The sequence below is a fragment of the Tamandua tetradactyla genome, chromosome 16 (genome assembly GCF_023851605.1).
Source record: "Tamandua tetradactyla isolate mTamTet1 chromosome 16, mTamTet1.pri, whole genome shotgun sequence".
Classification (NCBI taxonomy): domain Eukaryota; kingdom Metazoa; phylum Chordata; class Mammalia; order Pilosa; family Myrmecophagidae; genus Tamandua; species Tamandua tetradactyla.
This window is the reverse complement of record NC_135342.1, coordinates 76,879,992-76,900,145: the sequence shown is the minus strand read 5'-3', so window position 1 is coordinate 76,900,145 and position 20,154 is coordinate 76,879,992. Positions and strand designations below refer to the sequence as shown.

At 38.9% G+C, this 20,154-nt stretch overlaps 1 protein-coding gene across 4 annotated transcripts in view; it reads right to left on the bottom strand.

Moving 5' to 3' along the window:
- Positions 1-2,277: 2,277 nt before the first annotated feature.
- LOC143659822 (uncharacterized) overlaps positions 2,278-20,154 on the bottom strand; it is a 35,151-nt gene continuing 17,274 nt past the window's right edge. For all 4 annotated transcript variants that reach the window (XR_013163765.1, XM_077133142.1, XM_077133141.1 and 1 more), the window contains one exon: positions 2,278-5,971. Coding sequence is in view for 1 of the 4 variants with exons in the window: in XM_077133142.1 (XP_076989257.1) it covers positions 5,954-5,971 (18 nt within the window). In the remaining 3 variants the exon portion in view is untranslated. The remainder of the gene's footprint in view (positions 5,972-20,154) is intronic.

Sequence of the window (20,154 nt, the reverse complement as noted above, 5' to 3'; positions counted from 1 at the left end):
CCTTGACTTAAGAAGGGCCAATGGATCTGGAACACCCCTGTCAGCTAGGAATGTATGTGGCTGGCATCTGCTGGTCCTTTAGCTTCTCGTTTCAAACAGCTTCCCTGAAGGCATTTTCTTTCTACATCTCCAAATGTCTGGGTCTCATGTTGGCCCTGCTCTCTCTGTCAGCACTCCAAGCATCTTCGAATGCCTGCATCTCTCAAGCAACTGTATGCTGGGACTTCTGCATTTCCAAACATCTGTGTCTATATTAGCTCTGAAGTAACTATTCTTCAAGTACTTGGGTTTGGAGATGTCCTTTTAAAGGACTCTAATAAACTAATCAAGACCCACCTTGAATGGGCAGAGTCACATCTCCATCTAATCAAAAGGTCACATTCAGAATTGGGTGTGTCACATCTCCATGGAAACAATCCAATCAAAAGTTTCCACCCTAAACAATATTGAATCAGGATTAAAGGACATGGCTTTTCTGGGATACACAACACTTTCAAACCAGCACACCCATCATCCTCGAATTACTCGCTTCTGGACTGTGTTATGAGAGGAAAAAAATTTATATCTTATTTAAGCCATTACAATTTAGCACCTCTTTTGTTATACACGTTTAGCCTGTATTCTAATCTGTGCTCTATTTTACGAATCATAGCAAAGCCTTTCCTTGTTCATTCTGACTAGTTCAAATCCTCTTATCATTGCCAGATTTGGCTTCCTAGGATCTTGGCCATGCCATGCGAAAGAATTCATGGGCACAACACAGAGAACAAGTAGGCATAAAATTTATTGAGAACACATGTGAGAGAGCATATGGGCACCCTCGCATAGATGACTCAGTAGGTGGGGGTTCTCAAAGAACCCAGGTGCTCTTTATTGCTGTCATTCTCAAAGATATCTTTCTCCTGAAGGACTGACTACTTCTGGGAATTTGCCCTGTGCTTATTCAGCCACTGCCCTAATTCTAATCCTACCTCACTACCTCGCTGTTATATATATTGTGAAATTACCATATACAGAGAGACACAATGAAGGAGAGAGCAAATGAGCAAGAGGGAGGGAAAAGGAAAGGAGTGAAAGAGAGAAAGACGAGGAGGAGGAAGAAAAGCAGAAGAAGGAAGGAAGAGGAGGAGGAAGAGGAGGAGGGACATAAAAGGAAGAGAAGGAGGTGATGGAGGAGGAAGAAGAGGAAGAAAAAGAGGAGAGGAGAGAGGGAGAGATGGTTTAATTAATACCTGCCTGCTCCTTTAGACTATAAGCCTCTCAAAGTCACAGGTGACATCTGCTTGATTAACCGCTGACATCTTAGCATCTGGCCCACAGCTGGTCCTCAATCACTTTTATTGAATTAATATACTAAGTATTTAAATAATACTACATCTTTAAATGTGGACAGGATGATAAATAACCTTAAGTAAAGCATAACTGATGGGAAAACAAAGTCCACTGAACAACTTCAGAGGAAGTAGCCTTCATTTACACTTAGGTGAAGATAAATGCAGGCTAGATCATGAATGGCCATAAAATGAGGTGGTACTTCAACTGATTCTCTTTTATTGTTTTTACTATTACTTAAAACAGTCCCAAATAAAACAGTTATAGCCCAGTAGCATTCCTCCCTCCAAATCTGTCATTCCTATAGAGTACACTTCAGAAATGTTTATATATTATCAAAATTAAGTTTCGAAATGAACTACAGTATCTGGGAAAGGGGGATAATGATATTTCACAGAAACTAATTGGAAACTTGTTTTGAAAGAAAGTAGTTATTATTTCCATCATGGAGAGATGAAAGTATAGAGATTTCCTTTTATCTCACCAATCCCAGTATCTACATTATTTATTCAAGCTAAAATTAAAAACTGGCCCAATTCTACTGAGGCACTGCATATCAGTTAGTGATTATTCTTTCGGAAATGAACTTTTGTTCATAAATTTCATTATGAAGTTACAAATGACTATTATTAAAATGTAACATACAACTAATTTTTTTTTTTTTTTTGCTGGCCAAGCACAAGTTTCACTTCCCTGATAGGTATCGTTCTTTTCTTCTGGACTTTGCAGCATTCTGTACCTCTTTCCATTGTCACCCAGAAAATCCCCAACCACCTACTCCACTTTCCTACTGACCATCCTGTCAGTATGTGTCCCCCTGACCCCATCTTTCCATCAGAGTCCTAGGGACTCGCAGAGAAGTCTCAATGCCACCTTTTATGATCCCTCCCCTTCCCCCAAGTATTTTCATTTGTTAGGCTGCTGAAAGCAGACAGCTGAAATGGGTTGGTTTTTAAACAATGAGAGTTTATTTGCTTACAGTTTGAAGCCATGAGAATGTCCAAATCAAGCCATCATCGAGGCGATGCTCTGATCCCAAAGGCCAGCTGCTGGAGGCCCTTGGGTCCTCTCCAACACAGCAATGTACATGGCAGCATCCGCTGATCTCTTCTTTCTGTTTCAGGTTTCGTTGCTTTCAGCTTCTTGCTTCCACAGCTTTCTCTTTTTCTCTCTGTATTCATCCTGCTTATAAAGGACTCAAGTAAAAGGATTAAGACCCACCCTGGGCCATACCTTAAACTGAAGTAACCTCATCAAAAGGTCCTACTTATAAGAAGTTTTCACCCACAGGATTGGCTTAGCTTTACGAACATGATTTTCTGGGGTATATATAATTCCAAACCACCACACCAAGCAACACTTGCCACCTAGATACCTTGCCCAGAACCATTTGGCAAAGCTACTCCCTGTAATAAGCACCTGGAGTATGGTATTGACATACTTGGAGGTTTCTGGATGGCAAACTCTGAAGCTCTCTCTCCTGTTCCCCACCTAGGCCTTAACACATCCTGTTTCCTTTGCTCTTCCCTGTTCTTTGATTGGCTAACTCCAACTTGTCATTCAGGTCTCAGTTTAGATATAACTTCCTCCAGAAAGTTTTTCCTGACCTTACTCCCAGCTACTGGTTAAGGTGCAGCCTCTGTTGCCATAGTACTTTGCACCACTTTATTCTTTTTTTTTTAATTTTTCCTATGTCCCACTGGATTGTACATACATTCCACGAGGACAAGAGTTAGGTCACATTGCTTCCACATTCCATTTCCAGTACCCAGCACAGGGATGGGTCAATGACTATTTCATGAATTTTGGATTTGAGCTCAGACTTATCCCTGATATCTGACCCCTGGGAACACAAATTCCCTACCAAATTCCAAAGAGTACTCACTGTCTTCAGACTTTCCCAGCATTCACTTTGAGGTTTTCTGGAGTTCCCTTTGGTTCCTAGCCCTGGGAACTCTCGTTTCTTCTCTGCACATTTCCTTCCATCCCTGGAAGGTCCACCCTGATGCAAATAGGTTTTTTTTTCTAGGCAGCCTGTTTGAATCATGCTTATTAACCAGAATTTATCTGACCATACATCCTGGGTTCTTTGCATCCATATCCCCTCATCTTATCTCCAGGCCCCCCCTTTTTTTTTTCATTTTTAAAGTTTCATTCACTCATCAAACAAGCCAGGCTAAGTATATAGACATGCCTTTGCAACGTACTCTATCTGAAGACATTTCCTTTTCTTCCGCAAAGAATCCGTATTCCTTTCCCAATCCCCCCATCTATTGACATTTAGTTTTGGCATAATGCCTTTGTTACGTTCAGTGAAAGCATATTACAATGTTACTGTTGACTTAAGACCCTAGTTTACATTAATTGTACTTTTTTCCATATACCATCTATTTTCAACACCCTCCAGTACTGACATTCACTTGTTCTCCCTCATGCAGAAAGTTTTTAATTTGTACATTTAATCACTATTATTGTACACTCTAGGCATTCCTAAATTATACTGTCTGTCTTAATCTTTTTCTTTTCTTTTGGTTTCATATGTGCCCCCAACCCTTTTCCTTCTATCATACTCAAATTCAGTTTCATTCAGTGTACTTATATTATTGTACTACAATCAGGTAATATTGTGCTATCCATTTCTGAATTTTTACACTCAGTCTTATTGTACAATTTGTGTTCCCTCAGCACCAATTGCCCAATCTCTATTCTGTTTCTGTACCCTGATAACCTGTGTTAACTTCAACTCTCCAAGTTCACTCATTAATGGTAGTTCATATTAGTGAGACCATACAGTATTCATCCTTTTGTTTTTCACTAATTTCCCTCAGCATAACGTCCTCAAGGTCCATCCACATTGTTACATGCTTCATGACTTTATTCTGCCTTACAGCTGCATAATATTATATTATGTGTATATACCACAGCTTGTTTAGCCACTCATCCATTGATGGACATTGGGCTGTTTCCATCTCTTGGCAATTGTAAAGAATGCTGCTATAAACATTGGTGTGAATGTCCATTTGTGTCCTTGCCCTCATGTCCTCTGAATAGATACCTAGCAATGAGATTGCTGGATCATATGGCAATCCTATACTTAGCTTCCTGAGGAACCACTAAACTGCCTTCCAGAGTGGCGATACCATTTTACATTCCCATCAATAGTAGGTAAGTGTGCCTCTTTCTTCCACATCCTCACCAGCACTTGTTGTTTTCTGTTTTTTTGATAATGGCCATTCTAGTGGATATCAGATGATATCTCATTGTGATTTTGATTTGCATTTCCCTAATAGCCAGTGAAGTTGAGCATCTTTTCATGTGTCCAGGACACCCTTTGCTTTCCTTTCTGACCTTCAGTCTGTTCCTTATCTCTCTCTAGCTCTGCAAGGATTTCAGCTTGGTATTCACTTGTTCTGGGAAGATGAAAAATGTGTCTAGGCACTGGATAAATCATTGTACAAGACAAAAATTTTAAGAAACTTTCAACCTTCATTTCTGTGACTCTCCATAACCTCTCCTTCATTTCTGTGACTCTCCATAACCTCTACTCTTGATCTACTTTAACATGTCCCTTTCCCCAGGACAGTGACACTCTCTCTCCTATTTTTTAAAAACACCTCCCTCACCAGCCCCTGAAATTTGCTTTCCAATATGCTCAGTCTGGCTTTTCCCTCTGCTTGGATATTGCCAATAGCTTCTTTTTCATCAAAGACTTCTAGATGCCTTTTGTTTGTTTAGCCAGTGTATTAGTTAGGGTTCTCTAGAGAAACGGAATCAACAGGGAACACTCACAAATATAAAATTTATAAAAGTGTCTCACGTGACCACGGGAACACAGAGTCCAAAACCAGCAGGGCAGGCTGTGAAGCCGACAATTCCGATGGAGGGTCTGGTCAAACTCCAAAGGAGAGGCTCACCAGCCAAAAAAGGAAGAGCCTATCTCTTCTGAATCCTCTTTAAAAGGCTTCCAGTGATCAGATTAAGCATTATGCATTGCAGAAGACACTCCCTTTTGGCTGATTATGAATGTAATCAGCTGTGGATGTAGCTGACATGATCATGATTTACTTCTATGAAATGTCCTCAACGCAAAAGACAGGACAGCACTTGCCCAACCAGACAAACAGGTATCACCACTTGGCGAAGTTGACACATGAAGAACCTAACCATGACAACCAGGATGGAAGATTTAAAAGAGAAAATAAGGGTAGGTTTTCCCCGGGAAAATCAATCAGATCACTTTTGTATATTTGCCTTAAGATTGTCGTGGTTCACATCTCTGACATGTGAAGAAAGGAGCTAACGAATATTGTTTACCTTCACCCTTATTGTTTGCATATTTTGAGATATGAGGATATTGATAAAATTATCCCACTCTTCCTCTCTCAAGTAATGAATCTGTTGAGAATCAAGACACAGGAGACACACAGAGATCAAAACATCAGCTCTATTATTATTACTGATGAAGTTGATTTGAGAACTTGGCTTTAGAACTGGGCACAGATGGAGTTGCTAATGAGCCTCTTACATTAGGCAGATTTACCTACAAGTCACAGGCATCACTAAACTACTGAAGGACCCTCCCACGCAGGCAGTGACTGCTTCTGAGAGTTTCCAACATACGTCAGCGTCCCGTACACAGCTCAAAAAAAAGAGAAAAGTAAATTTAGTTCTTTCTCCATCAGAAGAGGGCAGAAAGTGATGATTGTTACACCCAAGGAAGTCCATCAAGAAAACATAAGAGAGGGGGAATGGGTAGTCCCTCCATACTGCAACGCATCAAATTCTATCAGATATTGCACCCACAGCCCTTATATGGTGCAAATTTACCTATTAATGTTATGAAACCATATTTTAGGATGCCTGTGCTGTGTTATGAATTTGTTTGGCCTTTTCTGGGCACAAGACAAGTTTTTTCCTTAAACATTCAGAAGGCTTGGAAATGGGTGTACTGGTTACTTAGGTTCCCTGAAGAAGAAAGCCCATTTTCGTTTCAAACCAAACTCAATTGAGAGTCTTTTTAAATTCATCTGTTTACTTTGCTGTTGTCATGAGCACACTGAGTATAATTTAATCATTCTTTGATAATTCATAGTCTTAAAAACTTCATTATTCATATCAATTCTCACTGTTTAGCACTGGCTATGTAGAAAGAGATTTTTTTTTAATTGGGTCGAATGTGCCCTAACCACAAGACAGACTGTGGCTGAACGGGAAATTCTCTGATGAGTTTATACTTTTAAAAATGTATATGAAAGATTATAGGACTACATTAGAGATAATGATTATGACATAAGGTTGGTGATGGTGATGGTGATGGTGATGATGGGGTGGTGATCATAGTAATTACTCACATTGTGGGGGAGCGTGTTATGTCCCAGACACTATTCTAATGTGTTTAAAATAATTTATTTTATGCGTTTTAAATAATATACTTTCAAATCCATTCCTAGGAGGTAGATGCTTTAATATCTCAATTTGATAGATGAGGCAATTCAGGTTCAGAAAGGTTAACTAAATTGTTGGTTGTCTTACTGCTATAGAAACAGCCAGGATTTCAACCTGGTTCCAGAGCCCTGACTCACAACAATATGCTACAACAAAGAAATGTACTCAGAAGTACTGAACTGAAAGAGCATGATAGAATAAATCCCTCAATAATTCAAAGTGAAATACACCTAAGCCTTCCACCAACAAACTCAGAAATACACACACACACATACGCCTTTATCAGCTACACTCGAAGTGAAAAGATGAATCTAAAAACACACTGTTGCTGCTTGAGGCAGATGAAATAGCATTAAGAAACAACAAAGAGAAAGTCATATATCTCAACTCTTATTGTATTTCCATCTTTCTTATCAAGGAGAATGATCTTTAAACTCAGGAGGGTTGAATAAATGTAGTTTAGAAGGAATTGAAGTATGAGATAGGTAAGATGATAGTAGGAAACCATCTAGTTGTTTAAAATGAGTTCAAGCTCTCCAGGCCTAAATAAATTACGATCCAGGATATGGAGAGACTTTGCAGATGTAATCTAAGAGTCACTGACAATAATCTTTAAGTGATCAAAAAGAATAGAAAAGATGCTGGGGCAATGGAGCTAGAAAAATGGCATCCTAATTTTTCAACATGGGAAAAAGTATGTTCCATGAGCAACAGATCTACAAGCTTGATGTTGAACTTGTCAATATTCTATAATGAATTATTAGACAGTTATGAGCCCTTAGAAAAGGAAGTGGTGATCACTAGGAATCAGGTCAGATTCATTGTGGGAGAAAAAGTCTCACGTCTCTTTTTGCATAGGGATATGGACGGGTGAAAGTGGGAATACCACATGCAGTGAAAACAGTGAGAAAAATGTGGCCACTAGGGTTGGCTCAGATGTTCCAGCTGGCTGAATGGAGCCTCTTCTTTGCTATATGCTCTGTGCGTAGCACTCTTCAAGTTGCACGTTGCTCAAAGAGGAACACCAAAAAGAAATAGGTCTTTGTATAGGCAAGGGAAAATAAATCCTGGGCATCCCCAGAGTTTTCAAACAAGCTCAATCCATCTGAGGTTTATATTAGGGAAAGTATATTTACAAAGTTTCTCTTAATATTCTTGTGGACATGATGGATAAATGGTGGTTAGTCAGACAGTACTGTTAGGATAAATGCTTCGTTGGCCATTCACAGCAAAATATCTTGAAATTATGAATCAATGTCCTTCTGATGGTTTTTTTACCTTCAGATAGCTGCTTGGTTCACTTCCTCCCTCTGTGCAGAACTTAGCTCAAATGCCACCTCCTTAGAGATGGCATCTCCCACCATCTGTCCCTGTCATAACACTGAGTACTTTGCTTTATTTTCTACATAATTCTTGCCATTGCTTGATATCATATTACATATTCTAGCTTTAACTGCTTTCTTGCTTTATATTATATATAATAATAGGTCTGTTTTTTTTTAATGCTGCTGGAATTGCAAATATCAGAAATGAGTTGGCTTTTATAAAGGTAAGTTACTAAATTATAAGTTTACAGTTCTAAGGCCATAAAAATGTCCAAACTAAGGCATCCAGAGAAGGATACCATGACTCAAGAAAGGCCAATCCGGGAAGGCAAGTGGCTGGCATCTGCTGGTTCTTTGGTTTCTGGTTTCAAACAGTTTCCTCAGAGGCATTTTCTTTCTCCATCTCCAAATGTCTCTGTTTCAGTTCTGAGATTTTTCCAAAATAGTTCCCTCTTAAAGGATTCCAGCAAGCAGATTAAGACCCACCCTAAATGGGTGGAGATATATCCCCATGGCCACCTAATCAAAAGGCCCCACCCACTTGCAGTGGGTCACATCTCCATGGAAACAACTTAATGAAAAATATCCCACCCACAATTAGGTGCATCACAGGTCCCACACTAAACAATAGGTCTGCTCCCACAAGATTGGATTAGGAAAAAGAACAGGGCTTTTCTGCAGTACACAACAGTTCCAAACCAACACAATGTCCAATAACACACATATGCATTGTTTATTGTCTGTCTTATCTTCTTGAAGAGGCAACAAATTCTATGCGAATGACATCCTCTATGGTATGTGGTGGCCCTGCCTTTTTGAATGTCAGCTTCATGAGGGCAGAGACTTTCCCATTTTTTTTTATCACCATGTCCCTAATCACTAGAATAGCACTGGAAAATAATCTGTTCAATAAGTATTTATTGTTCAATAATATTTGCTAATTATTGATGTCAACCTGGAAAATGATCTCTATTGGCTACATGGCTCTGCTTTTCGCCCTATCTAAAATATTAACTCTGACTTAGATAAGGAGAAAGAAAAGAAAAGAATCCATTCTAAGTTATTAAGTCATGAAAAAACCATTTATTATTATTATTACTCTCATCATTACCTACTGTGCAATAGGTACTGTACTCAGTTCTTATCTCAAATGCTCAAAGCAAACCAAAAAGTGGGAATGATGATCATCTTCATCTTCAGGTGAGCAAACTGGGACCACGGAATTTAAATAAGTTGCCCAACATCAAGTCACTGGGATAGGATGAGGCTGGGGCTGGAAACCAAGACATATCTCACTGCAAAGTCCATGCTTTTTTACAATGCTTTAATACTCATAAAACATGGAAAACCTACTTAAATTTGCAACTGGCAGGAAAACCAGGATGTTAGATACAAGTAAAGATTTAACAAAATATTGGCAGACCTGAATGACAGTCTAGAATTTAAAGTATATACATATTAGGTATGTAGATAAAGTCCCAGTTTTAAAAATCAAATGCACAAGTACATGGTCAGGAGAAATAGTTGTTTATTTGAAATAGACCAAAAGATATCAACTGATCATGAGCTCGACATGACCCAATAGTAGGATGTAGCTATCAAAAGAACTAAAGCAACCTTAACCTGCATTATCAGAGATTTAAAAGGAGGGTGGGGGGAGTCCAGTTTTATTTTGCAGAAGCCAGACTAGGAAAATCACTGCCAAATAGGGTGTTAAGGTCCCTAGAATGATGAACACCTTGTTATATAAGAAAAGATTAAAGGGCTTGGCCTGGAAAAGAAAAGAGGCAGATATGAGAACCATTTTCATATGTAAGGGACTGACGTGGCAAAACAAAAGGATGTTCTCTGTCACCCTGATGAGTAGGGCTAAAAGAAACAGGTTTTGAAAAAAGATAAAAAGTTTATCAATAATTAGACAACCTCTGAGGTGTGAGCCCACACTCACACAGTGGAAATATTCCAGCATGCTGCATGATGGGACCTGGTATGGGTACTTTATTATCTACCCAAAGGGATGGAAAATGAAGTTGACTTTGTGTGCTTTTCAGTCCAATTTCCTTCCATAAAGGGTGACCTTATTTTCTGAATCCCCACCCATAACCTGTGATCCTATAAAAGACTTTGAGTTGCTTCCGGATTTGGAAGACAGTCTAGGAGATACAGTTTAGCCACCAAAATATTGCATTCTTGGGAGACAACAATGATTGAAATAATGGGAAAGACATTTGAAAATGAGACTTTCTGGGGGAAAGGAAGATGCAAAATCACTTTAAGGTAGGCATTTATCTCTCTTGGAGTATTCAAATTTCAAATGGATAGAAATTCTTGGTGAGAATTCACTTGTTTCTTCATTCACAGCATGTTTTCTTGGCCTCTTTCTCCAAAAGCTGAGTGCCAAATTATAATTACCTATCCCAGTTTCTTAGGGTTTAGGAAGTCAAGAAGCAATTGGAAAAGCTTCTAGAAGCATAATAAAAAAATTTCAGGCCCTCCTACAAGGGACATATCCCATTTCTTCAAGACATCTCACCCACCTTTGTGCACATGTGGGGATGCAATCTAAGTATGTTCCTGAACCCTGGGCCAGAGTGCTTGCTCACTAACTCCACTTGTGGGAATTCTTGCACCAAGAAGTAGGTGGGACAAAAGAGGGCCCTTGGTCACATCTGGACTCTCTTTTTTTTGCCCACAAGGAACAAATAGTACTGATTAAGATCATTTTAATTCCAGATAATAGTCATGGACTGGTATCAGCTGTTCCCTATTAGATACAATGTTCTTTTCAAAAGACTACTTTATTTCACACTGACAGTCATTTTTCACCCTGCATGGCAGAATTTCAAAGCCAAGAATCCTGTATTGCACAGTAAACAAACAAAGTTAGAATCAAAATTGCCTTTTTTGATTTTGATATATTAATCAACTCTTCAGGAAAGCTTCTAAACATTTTCAATTACATCAAAATCAGGCTGGCAACATTTTCCAACTTCAAAAAAAAAACAAAACTCAGGCTTCATTAAAGGTTTGTTTTCTATTTCATTGATACTCTGTACTACATATTTGTAACTATTTCTGTTTTAGGACAGATTGATTAATAACATCAGTTCTAAAATCCCAGCATGTCCACACACACAGAAAAATAGTATTTCCATCTATGATCTTCATTAACCAAGGCAGATATATCTATGTCTGTGTGTTTGATTCTTCCTGCAGCATCAGCTTTAGGGACCAACATATCTCTGAAGCTGTGGGCCTCATGGTTACTATTAAATGCCATTTGTGAGACAGGTATACACTATAGAGATAGAGGTCCAGAAATGGATCAAATGAGCCAAGAGTAAAAGAGAAATCTTGACACCACAGAGACGCAACCTCCCCTCTATACTTCACACCTTACTTTACCAGCTGGAAAACTGGCATTTGAACTAATAATGAAGATGTTGAAAAACAAAACAGGAAGCAAGGTATGATCCAGAAGGGATCTATAAGAGAAAAAGTATACTGAACAATCTTATGCTTAATATATCAGGTAATAACAGTAGCTAACACACTTCAACTCTGCTTATTTTTACCTTCTTAAAGAAGTGGAAATCATAGAAAGAATGCTAGCAAGACAACTGAAATATTTACACAAACTCCCATAACTGTATTCCTTAAGAAAAGAGTTTAAGATGGCTCCTGCTGCTAATTGCTAAAATTTTTGCAACCTTTAAAGCGCTGTCTTATCTACGCGAAAATAGCAAGTTATCAGGATTTACCAAATCCCTGAAGTTTGCAGTGTGTGTCATCTGGAAGAATACAGAATTAGGATAAAGATCTTTTTCTCCAAAGGGTTACAATCTGTAACAGGAAGTGGATGAAAATATTTGCAAAACACACAAGAATATACTGAAATGTGTAAACTAAATGCAATCTATTTAGGATTAGATGGGGCCATGTGTGTCAGTGCCTTGGCTTTTCACAGCCCTTATTAGTTAAAGCAAAATACGGAACTTGAAAGCTTCCAACACTTGAAGAAGACTTTGGTTGGACAGAGGCTTTGATCAAGTGACCCACAGCTCTGCCCTGTGACTCACACACACAAACACACACACACACACATACACACTTTCTTTCCTTGGCACTCTTTAATTCAAATGAGATAGGCTAAATTTTAAAGAACACTTTGTTATTTCACTTTATGTAAGAAGCACAAGAGCAGCTGAGTTTATAGAGCCCAGTATAATAGCTACATGAATCTCTCAGCCCCCACTTTGGAGAGAACATTCACATTCTTCTTCCATAAGGTACTGGTGCTTCTTTGTGCCCAAGATCAGAAGACACTAATCTGAGGCTGTGGATCTCATAGATGCCATTCAACACAAAATATTTTGATCAGCCTAAACTATACCTTCTTTCTATCACAATAAGGAGGAAATCTCAGAATGCCAGAAGGCAGAGGCTTATAAAAAGACCTCACACACTCTTTATTGGCTATCAAATGCAATTCCAAACAATATCTCAGTATTATTCATCCTGCTTCTAGAATCCTGCCCAAAGGTGGCAACATTTAATCAAGCAAATCTGACATGGCTCAACTGGTGAGGAGCCTTATCCCCACAGTAAGTCTCCGTGGGGATTGCATGGGAGGGGGGTTCCCAGCAAGGAGACAGAAAGTCCTGGCAGAGTTTTACTTTTCTGTAGGCAGAAATTGGAAACCACCAGTGACTTCTAGTTACACCTTTGTTGTGGCCTCTACGGAACAAGAATGGGCAAGCTTCTCTCCAGTCTGCCTTTACAAGCATACCTACTAAAAAGTACTAGCAGACAAATACTCTAAATGAACAGGCTTGAAAAAGAGGATGTACAGACATTTCTTATTTTCCTCCTCAATATACAGACACAGCAGTCTGTCTATCAGGAAAGGGCCTAAAGATTTTGCTCTTTGCTTAAGAACTAAAGTCACAGCCCATTAGTTCACCTATTACCAAGAGAAGAAAAATTCACTACATGGCAATGCCATGGGCTCAGGCACCACTTGGGGACTTAAGGTTCCCTCTTAGTAGCCCCATTTGTTCAGTTCACTTCCAATTTGCTTTGCCTAGATGACTGATAGAAATACCTGACTCCACAGTATTGCCCTTAACTGAGATCCTGCCCTCCAGCCCTAATGGATCCAGTGATAAATCTCTTTTGATAAAACTACCACATTCAAAGAAAAAGGGTATGGTATTCTGTCATTGTAATGATGCACTACAAGGATATGTATGGGGTGATAGCCAAAATGGAGGGACTTGTTCAGGAGTCAAATTAGTTGAGTAAGATTTTGTAAAGATGTTAAGACCTCCCTGCAGATTTTATTATTATCTGACTGTATTTATCTTTAAAGGCACCTATAAACTGAAATCTTAATGTTTTATTTGGATCAATTAACATTTATGTCTAATGATCATCCAGCAGAAAAATTAAATTTATGTCACATGTATGTTGAATTAACTTTTGTTTCATGTATCACAACACTAATCCCAATTCACCTATATTCAGTGGAGAGCTAATTAAAGATATCTAAATTAAGCATTTTTTGTTAAGAAAACAGTATGTCAGCTCAAAAGAGAAGGCTGAACTAACGTAGCAAAAGATGTGCAGATGGGGCGGGCCGCAGTGGCTCAGCGGGCAAAGTGCTTGCCTGCTATGCCGGAGGACCTCGGTTCGATTCCCGGCCCCAGCCCATGTAACAAAAACGGAGAAACAGAATACAATAAAAACAAGAAAATGTTTAAAAATGTTTCCCTTTCTTCCTTCCTTCCTTCCTTCTATCCTTCCTTCCTTCTCTCTGTCTTTCCTTTAAAAAAAAAAAAAAAAAAAAAAAAAGATGTGCAGAATCCTTGGCTGTGCTGACTGAGGTACTTGCTCATTCAGTTTGGTCTTCTTAAATGTACTGTGCCCCAGAATGAGAGTACACAAAGTGCTTAAGAAATGAAAAAGAAACTACAACAAAAAGGTATACTTTGGGATTGTAATGAGTTGAATTGCATCCCCCCAAAAGATATGTTTAAGTCCCAACCCCCGTACCTGTAAATATGATGTTATTTGGAAATAGGGTCTCTGCAGTTAGTATTAATTAAGATGAGGTCATACTGGATCCACCGTGGGTTTAAATCCATGACTGGTGTCCTTATAAGAAAATAGGCACAGATAAGGCCATGTGATGATGGAAACAGAGATTGGATTCATGCTGTTCAAGTCTAAGAATAAACAAGAAGAGACAAAGTATTCTCTAGAGCTTTCAGAGGGAGCTAAGCCCTGCTAATACCACGATTTTGGAATTTAAGCCTCCAGAACCATTAGAGAATAAATTCCTGTTGTTTTAAGCCAAGCAGTTTGTGGTCATTTGCTACGGCAACCTTAATACATAAGTTTTCAGTTGAAAATAAGAGAAGGTCAACTAAAATTGGTTTAAATAATGACCTTTGTTATGTCACAAAGCAGGAAGTCCAAGGGCTCCAACTGGGTTTGCTTGGTAATTCACCAACATGAGCAAGGACCCTGGTTCTTTCCATCTTTCTATTCTGCCACCCTAAGCACATTAGCTTGTCCTGTTAGGCTGGTTCCCCCCAAGGACATAAGATGAACTTTGCAATTCTAGGCACTTTGTAAAGAGGACAACTATCAGAGTCTCTCCCTCAGTATTTGCCAGAGTTGTTTTACATACCCATGCCTAAGTCAATCACTAGAAGGATAATAACTAGAATTTCTGGCTTAGACTATTCAAGATTCACATCCCTTCTAGTCTTGGGGAGGCTCCAACTTCTCCTGAAGCAAATGGTCACCCAATATTAGAGAAAAATTAGGGTTCTACTAGCAAGAAACAAGGCTGGTGGAAATAACCATGGATTAAGCAACCTACAATGTCTACCACAAATACCTAATAATAATAGAAGTATATCTTAACTTACTACATAATAGCTCAATGTAAAGAACTGACATTACACAATTTAAAATGTGGACAGAATCATATATCTAAAATCAGCTATTAGTCAAAGTTGCTAGAGCAACATATCTTCATAGAGAACTGGAAACACATGAATCTCTCTTTAAAAGGCAGTAAGTATGCCATGCGGGAGACCTGGGTTTAATTCCCCGTAACTGCCCATGCAAAAAAAAAAAAAAAAAAGGCAGTAAGTGATTGCAATTGGAAAACGTATCATTACTAAATCTGTATCATCTGCATGTACCCAGAATGGATATTTCCTCTTTTATTGAAAAATCAAAGGTTTCCTTTACTGGAAATCTAAGTTCAAATGAGTTTCCAGTGGCACTTTTATAATCCTAATGTGCATTTGAAATAAGTTAGTAGCTGGACTCAATTTATCTAAGGAACTACTAATGCAGTCAAATATTTATGCAAATGAGGAATCTGGCTGAATTTTAAAATTATGTATTATATAATTTAATACCTCAATATATTCAGACATATATCATTTCATCTTTATTCTAAATTATTCCAGTAATTACATGGAAATATCCCACATGGAAAAAATGGTTAAGATGATGCTTGCTAAATATGTGTTCTTTTTTAAAAATATTCACAGAAGAATTATTATTAATTCTAATGAGAAATGATACTATTAAAATATTTTACTTTATTTAAAAGATGTCATGACAGTCAAGGTGGTACAACCATAAAGCAATCAACTGAGAGGTAGGACGCATGAATTCTAAGATTAACACCACTTATCGAACACTTACTGTGTTTGAGGTACTATACCAAAGGTTTAACACATATTCACTTACTTAATCCTTACAATAACCTATAAATTAGGCACTATTTGTATCCCATTTTCAGATGCAGAAACTGAGGCACAGAGAGGTTATATAGCTTGCATGAGGTTACACAGCTGATAACTGGAAGGGTGTTCTGGTTTGCTAGCTGCCGAATGCAATATAACAGAAACAGAATGGCTTTTAAAAAGGGGAATTTAGTAAGTTGCTAGTTTACAGTTCTGAGGCTGATAAAATGTCCCAATTAAAACAAGTCTATAGAATAATGTCCAATCAAAGGCATCCAGGGAAAGATACCTTGATTCAAGAAGGCTGATGAAGTTCAGGGTTTCTCTCTCAAGTGGAAGGGCACATGGTAAACACAGAGTTTCTCTCTTATCTGGAAAGGCACATGGTGAACACGGTCAGGGTTCCTCTCTTATCTGGAGGGCACATGGCAAACACAACATCATCTGCTACTTTCTCTCCTGGCTTCCGGTTTCATGAAGCTCCCCGGGAGGCGTTTTCATTCTTCATCTCCAAAGGTTGCTGGCTGATAGACTCTGCTTCTCATGGCTATGTTGTTCTGCTCTGCTCTCTCTGAATCTCCCATTCTCCAAAGTGTTTCCTCTTTTATAGGACTCCAGAAACTTCTCAAGACCCACCCAAGTGGGTGGAGACATGTTGTCACCTAATCCAGCTTAACAACCACTCTTGACTAAAGCATACCATCCAGGGAGATGATCTGATTACAGTTTCAAACATACAGTATTGAATAGAGATTATGCTACCTTTATGAAATGGGATTTTGATTAAAACATGGCTTTTCTAGGGGACATACATCATTTCAAACCAGCACACAAGGGTAGGATTCAAACCCGCCCATCTGGCTTCAGTATCAAAGCACTTAACCATGATACAATCCTCTCTCTAGTCCTCGGATTGCCATGAGCCACTTACTGCTTTCAAACCTCAGTTTCCTACCACGTAAAATAAGAGTATGAGGAGAGATCTTTAAGAATATTTTAAATTTTCCTGAATCAGAAAAGCATGAAATTCTTTTGGGGTCATTTCTCCTCTTAGTCCTACAGGCCAATCAGATTCTATGGACAAGGGGGAAAATGAGAGGAAGTAATACTCTTTCTTGCTTGAGCTAGACTATATGTAAAAATGAAAGAGTTAAAGCTAATATGGAAATTCAGCAACAAAAGATCCATACAAGCATGAAACAAAATAACAATTCAAAAAAATAACAAAATTCATTCCTAAGAGTCAGACATTCAAACCCAGGAAATGGAATGATGGTGGAGTGATTAAGAGCCTGGGCTAGGAGTCTCATTACCTGAGCAACAAGCCTGGTTCCAACTCTTCCAAACCCCTGGCAAAATATTTAACTGCTCTAGAGTGTGTGTTTTCATCTGTGAAATGGGAGTAATAACCAAACCTCCCTCAAAGGGTTTGTGGTGAAAAATAAGTAATCAGACTGAAAGCATTTTCAAAGTGCTTGGCAGATGGTCAGCACTCTAAAAATGCTAGCTAGTACTACTCTGGGTAATCAGGAATAATTTCACACAGCAGAGGAACTATATTTGGATAGGAAATTCTGACCTGAGAATGTCTCTGATTTCATATACTGACATAACTTATTTAAGTTCATCCTATCATGAATTCCTTTTTTAAAATGTAATTACAGCTTCCGGGCAAAGATGGCAGCTTAACAAGGTGTGCATTTTAGTTCGTCTTCCAGAACAACTACTAAATAACCAGAAACAGTTCAGAACAGCTCCTGGGGCCACGTCAGTGACCGGACACACAGCGTACCCCAGTCTGGACCAGCTGTGAGCACCCCTAGAACCGTGAGTTCTCCAAGCTGTGGTGGCCGATGCCCCTCCCCCACAAGCGGCTTCCCAGAGAGGAAAGGAAAGAGACTTTACCGGTAGCAGGGGCTGAGCGCAATCAAATGCCAATTGTGGAATTAATTAACAAATTCTGACTACTAAAAATAGGCCCCCAGCTCAGGTGAACCTGGTCAAAGTGGAGGTTGCTCATTTTTGCCCCAGCACCAAGGGGGCAGGGCTGACGGAAAAATAAAAAAATTTTAAAAAAAGAAGGAAACAGAGGTTTTTGTGGCTGTGTTTCTACAAAGGCTTGACAACCTTTGAATACAGCAGCGGGGCTTCTCAGGCCGCAACTGCCCCAGGCATAAGCAGAAACAAGCTCCTTTGGGGGCTTTTCTGGAGCCTGTACCTTCCCCAGGGGAGGGGTGAAGCCCAACTCAGGTGGAATCCCTCCCTCAAGGAATTCAGAAACCAGGGCTTGGCAATTTGAAGTTATTAAAACCAGCCTACAACCTCTCCTCTGTCTCCACCATGCCCCAGCAGGGAGAGTCTGCCAAAGTTAAAGGTACTGCATCATCTTATGCTGGTGGGACCTGCAGCAGACAAGTGCCACATACTGGGCAGGATAAGAAAAACAGAGCCCAGAGACTTCACAGGAAAGTCTTTCAACCTGCTGGGTCACACCCTCAGGGAAAACCGACGCAGGTGACTCTTTCCTCCAGACACGAGGCCAGTTTGGTATGGGAAAATCCAGCTGGGGTCTATAATACCTAAGTAGATCCTCCTAAGTGTGTGTGGGGGGAAGAAACAAACAGGGCAAGAAACAAGAAAACAAGAACTGGAAAATTCTCCTCTGTTAAACAAAACTTAAGCTAGAGGTCCACATAAAGCTGAACTGAATGTCAAAGAACAGATAGACAACAAATTCATCCAGCAAGAAAACCCTAGGTAAAAGAAGTGAAAGCAATCTCCAGAATAAACTAATTAAGGTAATTAAATGCCTAGACACCAGCAAAAAATAACAAATCACACTAGGAAAATTGAAGAGATGGCCCAGTCAAAGGAACAAACCAACAATTCAAATGACATACAGGAGCTGAAACAATTAATTCAGAATATACGAAGAGACATAGCAAACCTCATCAAAAACCAAATCAATGAATTGAGGGAGGATATAAAGAAGGCAAGGAGTGAACAAAAAGAAGAAATCGAAAGTCTGAAAAAACAAATCACAGAACTTATGGGGATGAAAGACACAGTTGAAGAGATGAAAAAAAAAAAAGGAAACCTACAATGGTAGATTTCGAGAGACAGAACATAGGATTAGTGAACTGGAGGGTGGAATATCTGAAATCCGGCAAGAAAAAGAAAATTTAGGGGAAAAAAATGGAAAAATATGAGCAGGAACTCAGGGAATTGAAAGACAATATGAAGCGCACGAACATACATGTTGTGGGTGTCCCAGAAGGAGAAGAGAAGGGAAAAGAAGGAGAAAAACTAATGGAGGAAATTATCACTGAAAATTTCCCAACTCTTATGAAAGACTTACAATTACAGATCCAAGCAGTGCAGTGTACCCCAAAGAGAATAGATCCAAATAGACATACTCCAAGACACTTACTAATCAGAATGTCAGAGGTCAAAAAGAAAGAGAGAATCTTGAAAGCTGCAAGAGAAAAGCAATCCATCATGTACAAGGGAAACCCAATAAGACTATGCATAGATCTCTCAGCAGAAACCATGGAAGCAAGAAGACAGTGGGATAATATATTTAAATTACGAAAAGAGAAAAACTGTAAACTAAGAATTCTATATCCAGCAAAGTTGTCCTTCAAAAATGAGGGAGAAATTAAAACATTTTCAGACAAAAAGTCACTGAGAGAATTTGTGACCAAGAGACCAGCTCTGCAAGAAATACTAAAGGGAGCACTAGAGACAGATATGAAAAGACAGAAGAGAGAGGTGTGGAGAAGAGTGTAGAAATGAAGACTATGAGTAAAAAGAAAGAAAATTAGATATGACATATAAAATCCAGAAGGCAAAATAGTAGAAGAAAGTACTACCCATGCAGTAATAACACTAAATGTTGATGGATTAAACTCCCCAATCAAAAGACATAGACTGGCAGAATGGATTAAAAAACAGGACCCATCTATATGCTATCTCTATTCAAAGGACATGAGGGCAAGGACACAAATGGACATTTGCACACCAATGTTTATAGCAGCATTATTCACAATTACCAAGAAATGGAAACAGCCAAACTGTCCATCAACAGACGGGTGGCTAAACAAACTGTGGCATATACATACAATGGAATATTATGTAGCTGTAAGACAGGATAAAGTCATGAAGTATATAACAACATAGCAACAGAGAACATCAGGAGATAGAAATAGGGTAAGATATTGAGTAACTGGAGCTGAAGGGATACAGACTGTACAACAGGACTGAATATAAAAACTCAGAAA